This window comes from Amblyomma mixtum, chromosome 2, assembly GCF_055824585.1.
Source record: "Amblyomma mixtum isolate Tamu chromosome 2, ASM5582458v1, whole genome shotgun sequence".
In the NCBI taxonomy this organism is placed as follows: Eukaryota; Metazoa; Arthropoda; class Arachnida; order Ixodida; family Ixodidae; genus Amblyomma; species Amblyomma mixtum.
In genome coordinates this window covers 191,233,163-191,247,982 of record NC_143013.1, presented here as the reverse complement: position 1 = coordinate 191,247,982, position 14,820 = coordinate 191,233,163, and the positions used below count along the sequence as shown (strand labels likewise).

General features: G+C 52.7%; 1 protein-coding gene across 1 annotated transcript; it reads right to left on the bottom strand.

Annotated features, from left to right (window-relative positions):
- Positions 1-1,124: 1,124 nt before the first annotated feature.
- Positions 1,125-14,616, bottom strand: LOC149361903 (3-alpha-hydroxysteroid sulfotransferase-like). Its single transcript, XM_089569618.1, has 2 exons — positions 14,533-14,616; positions 1,125-2,217 (listed from the first exon to the last, which is right to left on the bottom strand). Exon 2 carries the CDS (start codon positions 2,187-2,189, stop codon positions 1,233-1,235), a length of 957 nt encoding a protein of 318 aa, XP_089425744.1. The 5' UTR covers positions 2,190-2,217; positions 14,533-14,616; the 3' UTR covers positions 1,125-1,232.
- Positions 14,617-14,820: the final 204 nt, after the last annotated feature.

Sequence of the window (14,820 nt, the reverse complement as noted above, 5' to 3'; positions counted from 1 at the left end):
GGTGGCGACCGCGTTTCGGTGGAGGTGAAATACAAAGTAGTGGTCGAAATCATTCTCGGGCTCTCCACTATACGGTACCTCTTACTCACCTTCTTTTATCGCACCCACCTTACTTCCTCTCCTTCTTGCGCGGCTTTGGTGTCCACCGCGATGTGTGAGGCAGTTACTGGGGCATTTCGTTCCCTCAAGACAAAAAAGTATTGAAAACTCTATTTCTGCGCGTTCGTGAGATCGAAGCCATGAGCGGAACGCGGCGAAACGGGCCTATCGAAATCATGCTCGCTGCCTTTCTGTTAGACACGGGCGAACGACAACACAAATCGAATTTTCGCCCCAGCTGTCCTCAGCCGCAGCAAACATACCGAGCATTATCTCGGTTCCAGCTGCCAACACTTTGCGGCGCTGGCATCCGTTCAAGACACGCTGCCGAAAGTTGGTGCTAAGCGTGCTGTACAGCAGCTTGATTGCAGAAAGGCAGCGCACATAATCGACAAAGAAACGAACCGTAGCACGAGCAGGGTCACATTTGCAAACGCGAGCCGCGAAAATAGAAGCGAGCAACTCTAATACAGTGGCGTCTCCAGCAGCGTGGACAGCAACCATACCTTCATGACACCCTCGACAGTCGGTGGCGAGGCAGTTTTGCTGAGGAACGAGGTTCGGATCTGACGGTTAAAAATTGGCAGCCATCCTCGGCATCGGCACACAAGACAGTTGCAAGAAGACAATTGCATACAGGTTAGCTTCCTGACCAGGCTCGGTGTCTCTGCATGAGAAAAAAACCCGCGCAGTACGCCTGCGTTCCTGCGGTAGGGTGGTCCACGCATAGCACGGATTTGCAGCAAGTTTGAAGGAAGATATGCTCGCGAGCCACTTCCTGTAGTCTTTTTTGTTGGCCAGTTAATCAAATACTCGCTCACAGGGGGTTTTACCGGCAGATGGAACCCATAAATTGAGCGCGCTTGTGCCGAGCATGGTGGCAACTGCCACCACCCCATTGAAAGAAGCCGCTCATAACTTTCATCCATCCGTCCATGTTGATAGGCGGGCCCCTACAGATCAGGTACGGTGAAGAAGCACATTTTAGCCAATCACGCAAGGAAGTTGACCACTGGCTGCGCATAGGCGACAAATACATGAACAAAATTTATTCCTTTCTAGCTTCTTAGGTATTTTTCAATCCTCATGGCAACAAAAACGCGCGCAGTCTACTACGCGAAATGAAACTGGTTCTAGGCCGGCATGCGGGACAGTGCGATGGCCTCTTCGTGGATGTTCCCCCACAACTCCATAAATGATGCTTTATGCCCTTTTTCTTGTATCTTCCTTTCAAAACGAACTAGCATGTCAGTCGTGAAATAATCCTTCCAACTCCCTATCCTGGCTTCTTTGACAATGGCGAACTTGTTCTGATCTCCCATATAGCCATGCTTGCTGGTCACCTTGTTTCTGGTCATCATATCATTCCATTCTGGAATCTCGTTACCTGCGAGTTCAGTCACAACAACCTTCCGCATATTTTCTGCTTTCGAGTATTCTAGTACGTTCTGCAGCATCTGTTCGTCCTCTTCTAAAGCCATGCCATATTTCTCGCCCAAAAAATGGGCGAGTCTAAGCACCGTGCTTCGGGTGTCCATCTTGAGCTCGTCGTAGGTGGTAAAGAACACGTTTGGTTCATCCTTCAGCGCGTACCCGGATGCCACGTGGTCGAAGTAGTCCCCGTATCCCAGGTCACTTTCGATGAAAGCTTCAAAGAGATCTTCGAACTTGCCGTCCTGAAAGCGGTAGATGCTTACATCTGACAGCATGCGGAACATTGAGACGCACACGTCCCACGGGTTTCGGGCCACGTAGATGTACTTGGCCTCTTCGTTCATCGTCTCACGGCGCAGTGGAAGGTGGGTTATGAACAATCTCACGGGCAGAGTCGGCTTCCAGTCGGCGCAGTCCGTGTACTCGACTGCGCGGACGTCGCGAGTGAATTCTGCATAGTTAATCTGCTCGCCACCCCTGACGATGAGCTGCGTGATGTACAGCATCCAGTTTGTGCCACTTTTGGGATACGTGCTTTGAACGATGTCGCCGTTAGCGGCACGGAAGGAGTAATTTTTCCTGAAGATTTCGGGGTCGAGCCAAGGACACCTGGGCACGCCGTCGATGACTTGGCGGTAGGGCCTCCGACCCGGCATGGTTGCAAATTTCTCTTCAGTGGATATCCTGCAAAGGCACGAAATATACAATCAGCGGTGTTTGGCATATAATTTTAATGCATTGAAACATGTTCCGAAGTTGGCACAAATTCTGTGCTTAAAAATAAACAACTTTTTGCAACATTTTCTGCAACATTTGCAGGCAAAGAGAAATTTCGATCTGGTTACCTCACTCGTTTCGCTATGTTCCTTTATTTTCTTAAATCAGCATGGTTGTTGAGCTACTCGTGTTTTGGGGGAACAGCATCGGTTCCGGGGTGCAGCTTTACTCCTTTCATTATAGACCAGAGCGCGAAACAAAATTGAACGCCCGCATTTTGAAAGCGCTGTGACGCTATCTGCTGAACGCGGACTTGCGGGCTGTCGTGCGAGGGGACACGACACAGGGCGCACGCGGGAGCAGCGGCTAAACGGCACTATGTAAGCGCTGCACGACGGTGTAATTGAAGACGTAACTTGCAATGATCGAATTAATTATCTTGCGACTTTCGATGAGGTTGTTATATTCACTGGCGATGCTTTAGCAGGCCCCTTTCTTTCTTTTATTGATTTCCGTTTTACATAATGGAAGAGGCCGAGATAAAAGCTGCTAAAGTGCAGCTTTGCTGCACGTAGTGCTACAGCAGTGCTACACGTAGCAGCGCGGAGAAGCACAACATGCAGAACACAACATTTACAGCATGCAGCAGCATGCACGAAACGATTAAGAGGTTGCTATTTCTGTCTCGTGTAGATATTATGCTGTATCCTTATCTTATGCTGTAGTACCTTATGTTCTATAGTCGTGTCAGTAGATCAGATAAAGGCGCCTTAAAGCGGAAAGAAATTTTCGCCCGACAAAAGAATTGTTAAGAATGGTATCTCAAGGAGGAGCAGTAACAATAAAAGATGCAATTCGTAATCGACTTGACTGCATCAGGATTCGCTCGCTAAATTCGTCGTTTTGCAACCGAAAATAAAAATAGGGCGGCCAGTCCCAAGTGCCAGAAGTGATGTCAAAACGGGAACACAAGGAACTATTCGGGCGCCGTAGTTGAAGCATATCGGCGACTCGCTGCTGCCCGTAGAAGACGTAGCGAGCGCACACGCATTCCAGTCGAGCACTGTGAGGCCGTGAGCGCCGATCGCATGAATTTACCGCCCTGCGGACGAAATGCAGGGAACGGAGACCAGTTTTAATGGGAAAGCCAATATTACTGCACTCACATTACGAGAAAAGTTGGCGGCGTGTGTTAGGGCGTGTACTCGCAAATAGTACATAAAATCCCACGGATGGAAAGAAACCTAGGCTGACGTCAACAAGCGGCCGTATGGCGCCCGCGACGAGCCGAACATTGCCACTTTAGACGATCCTAAACATGTTGTTCTTCTATAGTATATATATTCCATACAGGCCGACCTCAATATAGCGCCAGTTTCTCCGACTACATTCGTGACAAAACTGTGACGCAACTGTTTGTCGTACAGCGTTCTGAATGCTGTCATAAGATTTCTGGTAGCATATAGTTTACATGTGCTAGTGAAGCTGGAGGCCAGCTTGCAACAGGGATTCTAATCGCCGACTGATGCGCCTTCAATTGTATGCCTTCCCATACTCTCTACCCCTTACATTAAGGTCCGGATAAGGTATCCACCGAGATGAGAGACAGTTACTTCGCCATTGCCTTCCTCAAAAACCAATTTCCATATCAAAATTTTGGTGCAAACTTCCGTCGTAAAGCATTCTGGGTGGCGCCATACGCTGGCGCGTCTGTTTGGGTGGCTGTCAATGCACCCAGGTATAGTAACGCTGCGTGTTGTTCTTGTTGTTGTGACTGAGAGAAGGATGAAAAGGAAATTGCACGGGCCTGCCTACTGGCTTGAGCCAAGCCACCACCACTGCCACGTGCAGATAGAGGAGAGTTAAGAGATCAAAGAGAAAAAGGAAGGAAAAGACGCCCGTCGAAGCAACAACTGCGTCCGCCGGAGCGGACGCTGCTGAAAAAACAGATAAGCGGCCGAAGCCGCGCTCGCCGAAGAGAGGACAGATAGATCATGCTGCGTGCCACACGCACGCAGCCTTAACTACATCTGCCGCAGAATTTTTGTTTTGAGTCTCATGCCTTCATACCCAACAACATTAGAGAAACGCACTTTTGAACGGGAAACCATTTAAGAACGCATTGTTTTTCATATAATGTAAGATTTCATTGTAACAATCAATATATTCGCAAATCACCCCACGGAAGCTTTGCTTTTTTTTTTTCGATGAACGTTTTTGCTATTGCCAAATGCGTTCCCCATTGGCGTTCCCCATTGGCATTCGTAACTATTGATGCGTTCAATGAATAGACTTTCGAAAATATATTTTGCTATATATAAGCAGGGACCATTGCCTTGAGTACTTCAATAAGGGTACCGCAGTCACTCCGGAACGCTACACCCGAGAAAGGAGCCGGCCCTGCTGAACAGGGTGAGTTGTCCGTCCAAGCAGCCTCCACTCCTACCTCTTATCCAACCACTGACCCCCCATTACACCTCAAGAGGCGGTAAAGCAGTACATACGCTCCGCTGAATTTCGCTCAGAAATCACTAGCATAATCAACACTATAGCTGCTGAACAACTCGGAGCGATGCAGCAAAAACTCATACTAGCCCAGGCACAGTTGATACAGACCATGACTGACAGGATAGAAGCTACAATTAACACACGATTGGAAAAACATGAAGCCGGCAGCTTTTCGAACTTGTACCTCATCAGGAATTGCCTCGCAAGCAGCGCGCAGTTCAACCCGCTGCCTGTCCTCATCCAGTATCTACAGACCAGCAACATGGCACAGAACAATAGCACGCGAAAAGGTCGGCGGCGACGCCAATCCACTACACCAACAGAAACAATTATACGGCAATGGAATGTCGCAGCATACGCCGAAAACAAGCACAACTAGCCGCATATATAGCAAACTCCCCAAATCCCCCCCATGCCATTGCTCTGCAAGAGACGGAAGCAAATCGCATTCATATCCGCGGTTATCACACGGCAGCCCTTACTCCACGTACAGCAATCCTGACACTCGCATCCATGCAGGTGCTAGACCACACACCGACAAACATGCCCGACAGCCAGGGCACTCAATATACCGCGATAGAGCTCAGCTTACCGGGACACACATATGGCCTCACTATTCTTAACATATGCAGCAATCCTAAAGATGAAGGCCGAGTTATTCCGGGCATCCTGGACCCATTCCAGGATGCGATTTATGCCCACACCTGTTAAACCGCTCACCCTTCAAAGTTTGCGCCCCATCTCCTTAACGAGCTGTGTCGGCAAGCTCTTTGTGCATGTCATTCTCAATCGCCTGCAACCGTTTCTAGAAACAACAGGCTTTCTCTCCGACGTTCAATTCGGCTTCCGCCCAAACATCTCGGCGCAAGACGTACTTCTTGCCCTTAAAGAATCCCTCTTTTGCACCAAGCGCCTTACAGCCAGTACGCGAGCCATACTGGCCCTGGATATTCATAAGGATTTCGACACCATAAGCCATGACCATATCCTCACGACATTAGCCAACATGGGATGCGGCACCCGCATATGGGAATATATCCGGGCCTTCCTTCAGGGACGCACGGCAGAACTCCACCTTGGGGATATTGCCTCCCAGCCTTTCCCCGTGCCTAACCGGGGTACCCCACAAGGGGCGGTTCTGTTACCTTTACTTTTTACTTTTTAACATTGCCCTAGCGCCACTGGCAAAGGCCCTTGCTGCTATCCCAGGGCTACACGCAGCCATATACGCAGATGATATAACCCTCTCGACAACGGGAGGATCCCTTGGAACAGCTCAGGGTGTCCTGCAATCTGCCACAGACATCACCACCACTCATTTAGCAAACACAGGCCTCCGTTGCTCTCCAAATAAATCGGAACTTCTGCAGCTGAAGCCCCTCCCGAGTGACCCCCAGATTGAACTGAACATGTACGGGAATCCAGTGCCCATTGTGCCTCAGGTAAAGATTCTCGGCCTTCTCATTAACAACACACTCGATGCAACCGCCACCCTTCAGCTCTTGCAAAGACAGACCAAACAGGTCGCTGCACTTATCAGGCGGGTGCCAGCACGCAATCATGGGCTGTCTGAACGCGAGACCCTCAATATGACAAATGCACTAATCATTAGCCGCATTACATACCACCTCCCATACCGCATACTCACTCAGCGGCAAATACAACAGGCAGACATCCTAATACGCACGACTGTCACCTCCGCCCTACGTCTTTCACGGACGGTTAGCACGAAACGTCTCCTGGCCACTGGTACCCACAATACAGTGATCCAATTAATAGCGGCTCAACGCACCAACCAATCAGTCCGCCTGAGTCGCACAGAAAGAGGTCAACGCCTACTGCAACAGCTACGTCTCAATCCACCCATTCCTACCCAACAAGTCCTACACCTTACATGATTTCTCTGCGCACTCAGGATCACATATATCAGAAGCCCCTACCGCGCAATATGAGCGCTAGTCTCCATCAGGGTAGGCGGCAGGCACGAGCGAGCTATTACACGAAAATATACAGCAACCGCTCCGATATCCTTTATGGCGACGCGGCAGAAAATTCTAAACCAGGGTACCTGTATTTCGCGGCAGTCGCAGCCTATGAAGACGGCACAGTGGGGGCCGCCGCCACTATCCGGACTAATTCGCCTGCAGAAGCGGAAGGAGCCGCCATCGCACTTGCTCTGGCCCACTCCACCATTAAAAAAAACGTAACCGTAATTTGTACAGACTCCCAGGCCGCGTACCGCCACTACCTAAAGGGCGCGGCGACGCCGGCAACACATCGTATTCTTGCCGCAGTCACCTCTCTCGACCGAACGGTTACTCTGTCGTGGGTCCCTGGGTATGCCTCGATCCCCGGTAATGAGTGCGTCCATGCGCTGGCCCGAGAACTCTCCTCCCGGACCCCGGATGATCAGTCACCCAACCCTGTGCAAGAAGCCCCATCGATCCTCTCTACATACCACCAAATCACCACATTTTACAAACTCAGCCGCATGACACTGCCACCACCCCACAGTACCTTGTCACCCTCATCCAGCGCCACATGGCGACAAGGGTTGTTTTGTAGGCCAGTTGGTCATACATATTTCAAGAAATGCTTCGGCGCGGCAGACAAGGACAAAACGTAGAATAAGCATTTCTTGAAACATGGCGACAATTACAGACAGGCTGTTTTATTTCCCCCCACCGTCTCTCATGCTTTCACCCCACCTTTACTACTGAATGTACCACCTGTGGCGTGCCCAGATCCGCACTTTTCCACTACCTCTGGGAATGTCCTTCCCCAAAGGCAGTACCCCCCATCCCCAATCCCACTCATTCTTCCTGGGAGGCTGCTTTCCGGACCGTTCAGCCCGCCGGCCAGAAATGGCTAGTGGATCGGGCTTCACGTGAAGCACAAGCCTGTGGACTCCTGGACCAGCAGGGGACCACCCTGGAAGATTTTTTTGTGTGTGTTTAATAAAGTTGTTTCAATCCATCCATACTACAATTTTAACAATAATAATAACAAATTGGTTTTTTGAGGAAAGGAAATGGCGCAGTATCTGACTCACATATCTCGGTCTGCGCCTGAACCGCGCCCTAAAGGAAGGGAGGAAGTTGGTGGTGGTGGTGGTGAAAACATTTATTCAGAACAGGAGGTGTTTGGATCGGCCCGTAAGGGACCGATCCTTACAAACACTAGGTGGAGGTCCCTAGTTTGGGACCCCAGTGGCGGTAGCCGCCGCCCGGGCGCGCCCGACTAAGGCTTGTTGGGCCTGTAAGTCGTGGCAGCCGAGCAGGGTCGCCTCCCAGTCCTCCCGGGTTGGGTTGGGGATAGGGGGAATGGCCGGGTTGGAGGGGCAGGCCCACACCATGTGATAGGTGTCCGAAGACACCGCACCACAGTGCGGGCAGTTGCCGCTAAAGGAGGGGTCAAAATGTTTTAGTGCTGCCGGGCACAGCAATGTATTGGTGAAGAGGCGGAGAAGAAGCCGCTCATCCGCCTTCTTGAGGCCTTTACATGGGCTGGGGTAAAGGCGATGGCTATCTTGAAAGTAGGTTGCGATATTTTTGAACGTATAAACCGGATTAAAATCGGGTTCCTGATCAGGTGGGGAGGAGAAAACAGCCCGGTGAGAGAGCGCGCGGGCGGCTGCGTCTGCTGCCTCGTTTCCTGCCAACCCTGCCAACGGTGTGCGGGGTCCGTATCCCGTATGCAATTTTGGTATATTCGATAGGCTAGGAAGGGAGTGCTGCCTTGTTCGACGTTCCGACAGGCCCCTCGCGAGTCGGTAATTATGTATTTTGAATTGGAATGTGAGGCCGCGAGAGCAATCGCGACCTCTTCTGCTTGTGTTGCACTGCGGGCTTTGAAAGTGAGGCCGTTAACTGTGTTGCTGTTGTGAACTACCGCGGCCGTGTACCATCCCCCGTGGTGAGGGCCGGAGGCGTCCACGTAGTATACACCTGTTTTGTTGCCATAATATCGGGCTAGCGCTTCCGCTCGTGCCAGGCGCCGACCATTATGGTCTTCATGTGGCATGTTTGCTGGAAGAGGCCGCACGTGGAGGGCACGTCTCCACAGTTCCGGGATGCGAAACCTGTCTTCCATTGGAGGGGTGTGTTGTATATGGAGTCGAGCAAGAAGGCGGCGACCCGACTCCGTTAGCGACAAACGCGTGTACTGGTTTGTAAGGTGCGCCTCCCGGAGCTCCCGGAAAGTATTCACCACCCCAAGAGCCATAAGCCGGCTGTTCGAAGTAGTGATGGGGAGGTCAAGGGCACGTTTAACAATTTTGCGAAGGATGACCTCAAGGGCATCCTCCTCTTGTTTCCGTAGGTGGAGATAAGGAGTCGAATAGAGAATTCGACTAGTTACGAAGGCGTTTGCCAGCCGCAAGGCATCCTTACTTCGTAACCCTCCGCGTTTGTTGGAAACCCGGCGGACCATGCGGCCCACCTGGTCCCCCACCTTACGGAGTTTGGCCAATGTAGTGTCTGGCCGCCTGTGTTTGTGGATGTAGAGTCCGAGTACCCGTATCTCATCACTTTCGCGTATGGGACCACTCTCGAGAGAAAGAGATATTTTAGTTGTGCACTTCTGTGAGGGGCGGAGGTGCACAAATTCCGATTTTTGAGGGGAACATTGAAGACCGCAGCGGCGGGCGTAGCGGTCTACTATCGTCGCCGCTGTTTGCAGGCTGGTTTCAATATCCCCTGTGCTGCCCTGCGTGGCCCACAGAGTGATGTCACCGGCGTACAGGGCGTGCTGCACGCCGGCGACACCACTCAGCTGGGCCGGCAGATGCATCATGGCCAGATTGAAGAGCAGCGGGGAAAGTACCGCGCCTTGAGGGGTTCCCCGCGTGCCGAGTAGGTAAGGACCATGGTCTCTATCTTGAATTCGAATGTAGGATTGACGATCCATTAAAAATTGGCTTATGTATCGGAATGTGTTGAGGCCACAGTCGGTGTAACTTAGGTTAGTGAGTATGATATCATGTGTTACATTATCAAATGCCCCTTTAAGATCCAAGGCGAGTACGACCCGGTCATTATGGGGGCATTCGAGGGGGTCAAGGACTTCCCGATTGAGTTGCAGGAGGACATCCTGTGCGGATCTGTGTGGGCGGAATCCGAACATGGTGCTCACAAAGACATGTTTGTATTCAAGATATGTAGATAACCGATCCCGCACCATCGTCTCCATTAGTTTGCCCACACATGAGGTGAGAGAGATGGGGCGGAGGTTATCTGTGTCAATTGGTTTGCCAGCTTTAGGAATAAAAGTGACCAAAGCCGTTTTCCATTCGATTGGCAGGGGGGTGTCCCCGCGCCAAATCGCAATGACGTATTCCAGGAGGGACTGGTATGCCAAGTCGGGCAGGTTCGTCAAAAGCTTGACGGTGACCTTATCCCGTCCTGGCGCAGTGCCCCGTTTCATTTTGGCGAGAGCCGCCCGCAGATCATGGAGCTGGAAAGGTTGATCCAGCTCCGTGTTCTCTCTGCCTGCATAAGAGTACGCAGATCCACGGGGGTCTTGGGCTGTACACAGATACTGGTCCCGAAGTTTCTGTGCCAGTTGAGTCGTGTTGCCAGGGAAAGCGTACATGGCTCGCTGCAAATGTTTTTGTGTTTCGGTTCATGTTTGGGCTGGGTCGATTAGGGCTCGAAAGAGACGCCACGTGTTTCGGCTGGACATTTGTCGCGCGGCCGTGTTGCATCTATCTACCCAGTTGGAGTCGGCGAGTTGGGCCGCGTACTCTGCCGCTTTCTGGGTAAGCTCGGCAATTCTAGCTTTAAGCTTTCTATTGTGTTTCTGGCGTCGCCAACGGCGGACGAGGCTGCGACGGGCTTCCCAGAGGTGTAGAAGGTGGTTATCCACGTCCGTGACCGCCTCTGAGAGCTGGATGTGTGTTTCGTGCGAGGAAAGGTGTGCCAGCAGCTGTTGGGACCATGCTGTGTAGGCTTGCGCGGAAATGGGTGTATTATCAAGTGAGTTAAAATTTTGCCTGAATTTCGTCCAATCTGGGATACGGGCTTGTGTTCTAGGACGCTTGAGAGGGCGTGTGCGTAGTGTAGTGTTAATGATGCAGTGGTCGCTACCGAGGGTCTCCTCGGTGTTGAGCCAGTCTGCGTGTTGTATGTTGCGAGTGAAGGTTAAGTCCGGGCACGTATCCCGTGTCACGGAGTTTCCTAGCCGTGTTGGGTGGACGGGGTCCGTGTGGAGGGTGAGGCCCAACGTGGACGCAAGCTCCGCCAGCCTACGTCCGCGCGACTCCTCCTTGCGATACCCCCACAGCTGACTGGGAGCATTAAAGTCGCCCACAATCAGCAGGGGATCGCGGCCCGCTACTCTTAGCGCGCGGCTAAAGAGGTCCGCAAAAGTCACTCGCTTGAGTTTGGGAGCGCAGTACACGTTGAGTATATGCAACGGCGGGTCCCTGCGGCGGAGTGGTAGGATAGTCACCATTACATAGGAATACTCGAGCTTGAGGTCGAGATCCACTAGGTTGGCTGTGTAGTCTTTGTGAACGAGAAGACAAGACGCGGGGTCCTGTTGGAACGTCGTGTAATTTGAAATTGTGGCGCCCAGGCCTGGCTCTTGGAGGGCAACCACGGCTGGTAAGGACCCGAGACTTTCAATGTAGAGGCGGAAATTGGCCCGCTTAGTGCGGTCCTTAAAGCCTCTACAGTTCCACTGTGTTATTGAAGTTGACATGGCCGAATTGGAGATGGCGGAACTCCTTTGATTAAGGTGTCTCGCCATGATTTAAAATTCTTGGGGGGGAGGAGGAGGGATTGGCTGCCTCAGAGCCAGCTACTTGCGCCATCAAGGGGGTGATGGAAGGAGCGGGGCAGCTGTCCTCATTGTCCGAATCAATAATCAGACGGTTGAATTTTGAAGGACGGCCGGATACGTCCCTAATGGGCCCCGTCCGACGGAGGAGGCGGGGGTTGTCCAAGATGTGTTTTGATACTACCGCGGGGACGGCAGATTTGACCTTGGTCAAGATTTGGTCCATGGCGGTCTCGATCATAGATCGTAATTTAGAGGTTAAGCGCTCCTCCATCGCGGAGATGGCTGTCACGAGGGCAGGCGAGATCTCCGCGTCGCTCTCCATTGCGTCCGAGTTCTGCGGGCTCGGAGCGGCGGACGCCAATTTTGATTATAAATTTTGAATTTTGTTGAGCAAAAGCTCATTCTGTGCCCGGAGCACGTCGATCTGTTTTTTGTATTCCGCGTCGAGTGCGGAGACGGTAACTGGGGAGGCGAGGGAATGGGAGGAGGAGGAGGCGATCTCAGCCCAGCTGCTCACCTGTTTGCCGTGTTGAGACGCTGATGCCCGGGCGCCGGCAGCGCCATTTGTCTTGAGCGCAGGGAAGTGGCCAGCGTCCCTGCCGCTGGGCGGTGGCGGTGGGGGCGTAGTCTTGTTCCCGGGCGGTGACTTCACCGAGGATGATGATGATGGCGTTTTGTTGGCGATGCCGTCAGCCCCACGCGGCGTTCCGCCACCGGCACCTGAATTGGGATGACTGGGCTGCCGGCCAGGTCGCTGTTTTCCAGGGAACTCGGAGCGCCTAGCCTTGCGGCCGGGTACCTTGAGCTGCCTGAATTTCCCCGTGCAGTCCCGGGAGTTGGTGGCGTGGGCTTGCCCACAGACTGCACAGGACGGAGTGCACTCATGCGGTGTCTCCACCCCGTCGACGGTCGACACCGCACTGCCACAAAGGCCACACTTTTGATCCGGGCAGGGGCATGTGTCCGCTCGGTGTCCCACGGTACCGCACCGCACGCAGGCCGGGATCGTTTTCTTATAGACACACACGAGGGTGACTTCTGAGTTGTAATGAACGTATCGCGGCACCACTTTGCCCACAAAGGTGAGCGCCGCGACGTCTGATTTTCCAAGCTTGCGGATATCGGCAAGCTCTCCAGCACGCCACTGGATCTTGTTTTGCAGAGACTCACTGGTCTCGTGCTTGGCCACGGTGATGACGCCGCGGCACACGTCACCAGTGAGCTTCAACTGGCCGTACATAGAGAGCTGACCTTTCGGTGTTGTTAGTTCGAAGTCCCGCAATAGCTTGTCTGCGACGTGCGGCTCTCGGGTGCCTGCCATGATCAGGTTTTGCTCCCATGTGGGGAGCAGGCTGAGCGATGCTGCGGCCTTGGCGCCCAGGTAGGCCGCGAACGCTGCTCCCAGCTCACCATGTTGAAAGACATCCTTCAGAGCGACGGTCACCCGGGGCTTCAAGATGATAACGATGTCTTCGGGATGAAGCCGCGGAAGCCGCTTTGGTTTCCAAGCAGGTCCCTGGGGCCCACCGTGAAGCGCTGCAGCGCGCGCAGCAGCGCTGTGCCGTGTTGAGCGGCCTGGCGACGAGGCGTCCGCTTTCTTGGAGTTAGCGTTCCGCTTGCGGGAGCGGCGTTCCACTAGCTTGAATAACTTCAGGTTCTCGATGGGCGCAGAGTCCGGGCTATCAGGCGCTGGATTTGCTGGAACCTCGGACCAGGCCATGGCGTCCGGGTCGTAGCCACGTTGTAAGCTTGGCGAAGCCATCTTGCCGCGGGTGGGCGACTCACTCACGGCCGGGCGCCGGCGTAGACGTTAGGCCTAGCGCCGCCGCCACGATACCCAAGTGAAGATCGGCCCTATATGGCCTAAATTTTGCCCCACCTGTGTGCGAGAGGTATGCACAGGTAGCTGTCGTCTTCGGGAAGCCAGACGCGGCTGTGTTGACGGGGTTGCGGACGAAGATCCGTGGCTCCAGCCAAAACTTGGCGGAGCCGATGCACTGACGTCCTCTCGCTCCGCGCGCTCACAGCGCCCCCAGGAAGTTGGAAGCAAAAGAGCGCAAGAGGTGCCGTAGTGGAGGTCTTGAATAATTTCGACCACCTGGGTATCTTTAACGTGCACTGACATCGCACAGCACACGGGCGCCTCTTGCGTTTCGCCTCCATCGAAATGCGGCCGCCGCGGTCGGGTACGAACCCGGGTACTCCGGCTCGGTAGACGAGCGCCTTAACCACTGAGCCGCCGCGGTGGGTAAAATTTTCCAAGTTTCAAAATTTTTCTCCCGAAAATGTTGGACTTGATTCCAGCATTCACAAACCAGGGATAGGGCTCCCAGTACAGCTTTCGGAAAAGCAATTTTTCGGCCGCAATAGTTGCAGCCCATGAGGGCTTTCCATTAATAGTGGCCAAACTAGGCAAAGACCCCACCAGAATGTCACTTGAAAGAAAAGAAATCGCAGCATGCAGCGCATCGCTCGCTGTTTGCCGTACTTCGCAGACGTATGCATCCTGCGCGTTCTGTCCCAGCGTGCACGGTAGGGCCCCCGACCACTACATAGCGTTTTGGCTCAGTCACCGCACCTGAAATTTGTAAAACCTTCTCCGCAGTACCAATCCTAGTCCTCCTGAATCGCATTGCAGCCTCCAGCCATTGACTTCACACTGTCCGTAGTCCGGTCACTTCATAATGGCCCGGCTTCGGGATAGATTTTCGCGTTCCCGTACTTATGTCATATCGGGTGAGGTGCCAAACTGTAAGACGCGTCGATAGGTGCACGCATTGCCTATTTCTAAACTTTTTAAACACTGCCATATTACGCTTGTAACAAGCGCGGAACATTGTCGCGATTAGATTTAGGACATGGCCGGCGCTGTCAGAGGGATTCAAACCCAAGTAAAATTTTTTGTAGTTCGCCTCAAACTGTATGAAAAAATAACACAGATAGTATCTCTAAAGAATCAAAAGTTCAATAAATTTATAAAAGCTGTCCCACCTGGTACCTTACGCAGTCGTCGCTTGTGCGATCCCCGCTATGTACGTGCGCACACAGGCCATGGCTGTGTCCATTGTGTGGTAGCACTTAGCTTTATCTCTATGAACAAACAGGACAAGCGCACAGATTTAAGTGGTGCTAGCCTGGCATCGCATTTAGCGCATGATAACAGCCGTGGAGACTCGATAACAGTTCGCGTTATCAACAACGCGACACTTGAAGCAGAAATGTATGTCTGCAGCTGCCGCTATGAAGATCCAACGGGTCCATGAGGGCACATTTGTTGCG

Bases quoted from the DNA above. Each gene is read 5' to 3' on its own strand.
- LOC149361903 (XM_089569618.1), bottom strand. From the start codon at position 2,189: ATGCCGGGTCGGAGGCCCTACCGCCAAGTCATCGACGGCGTGCCCAGG.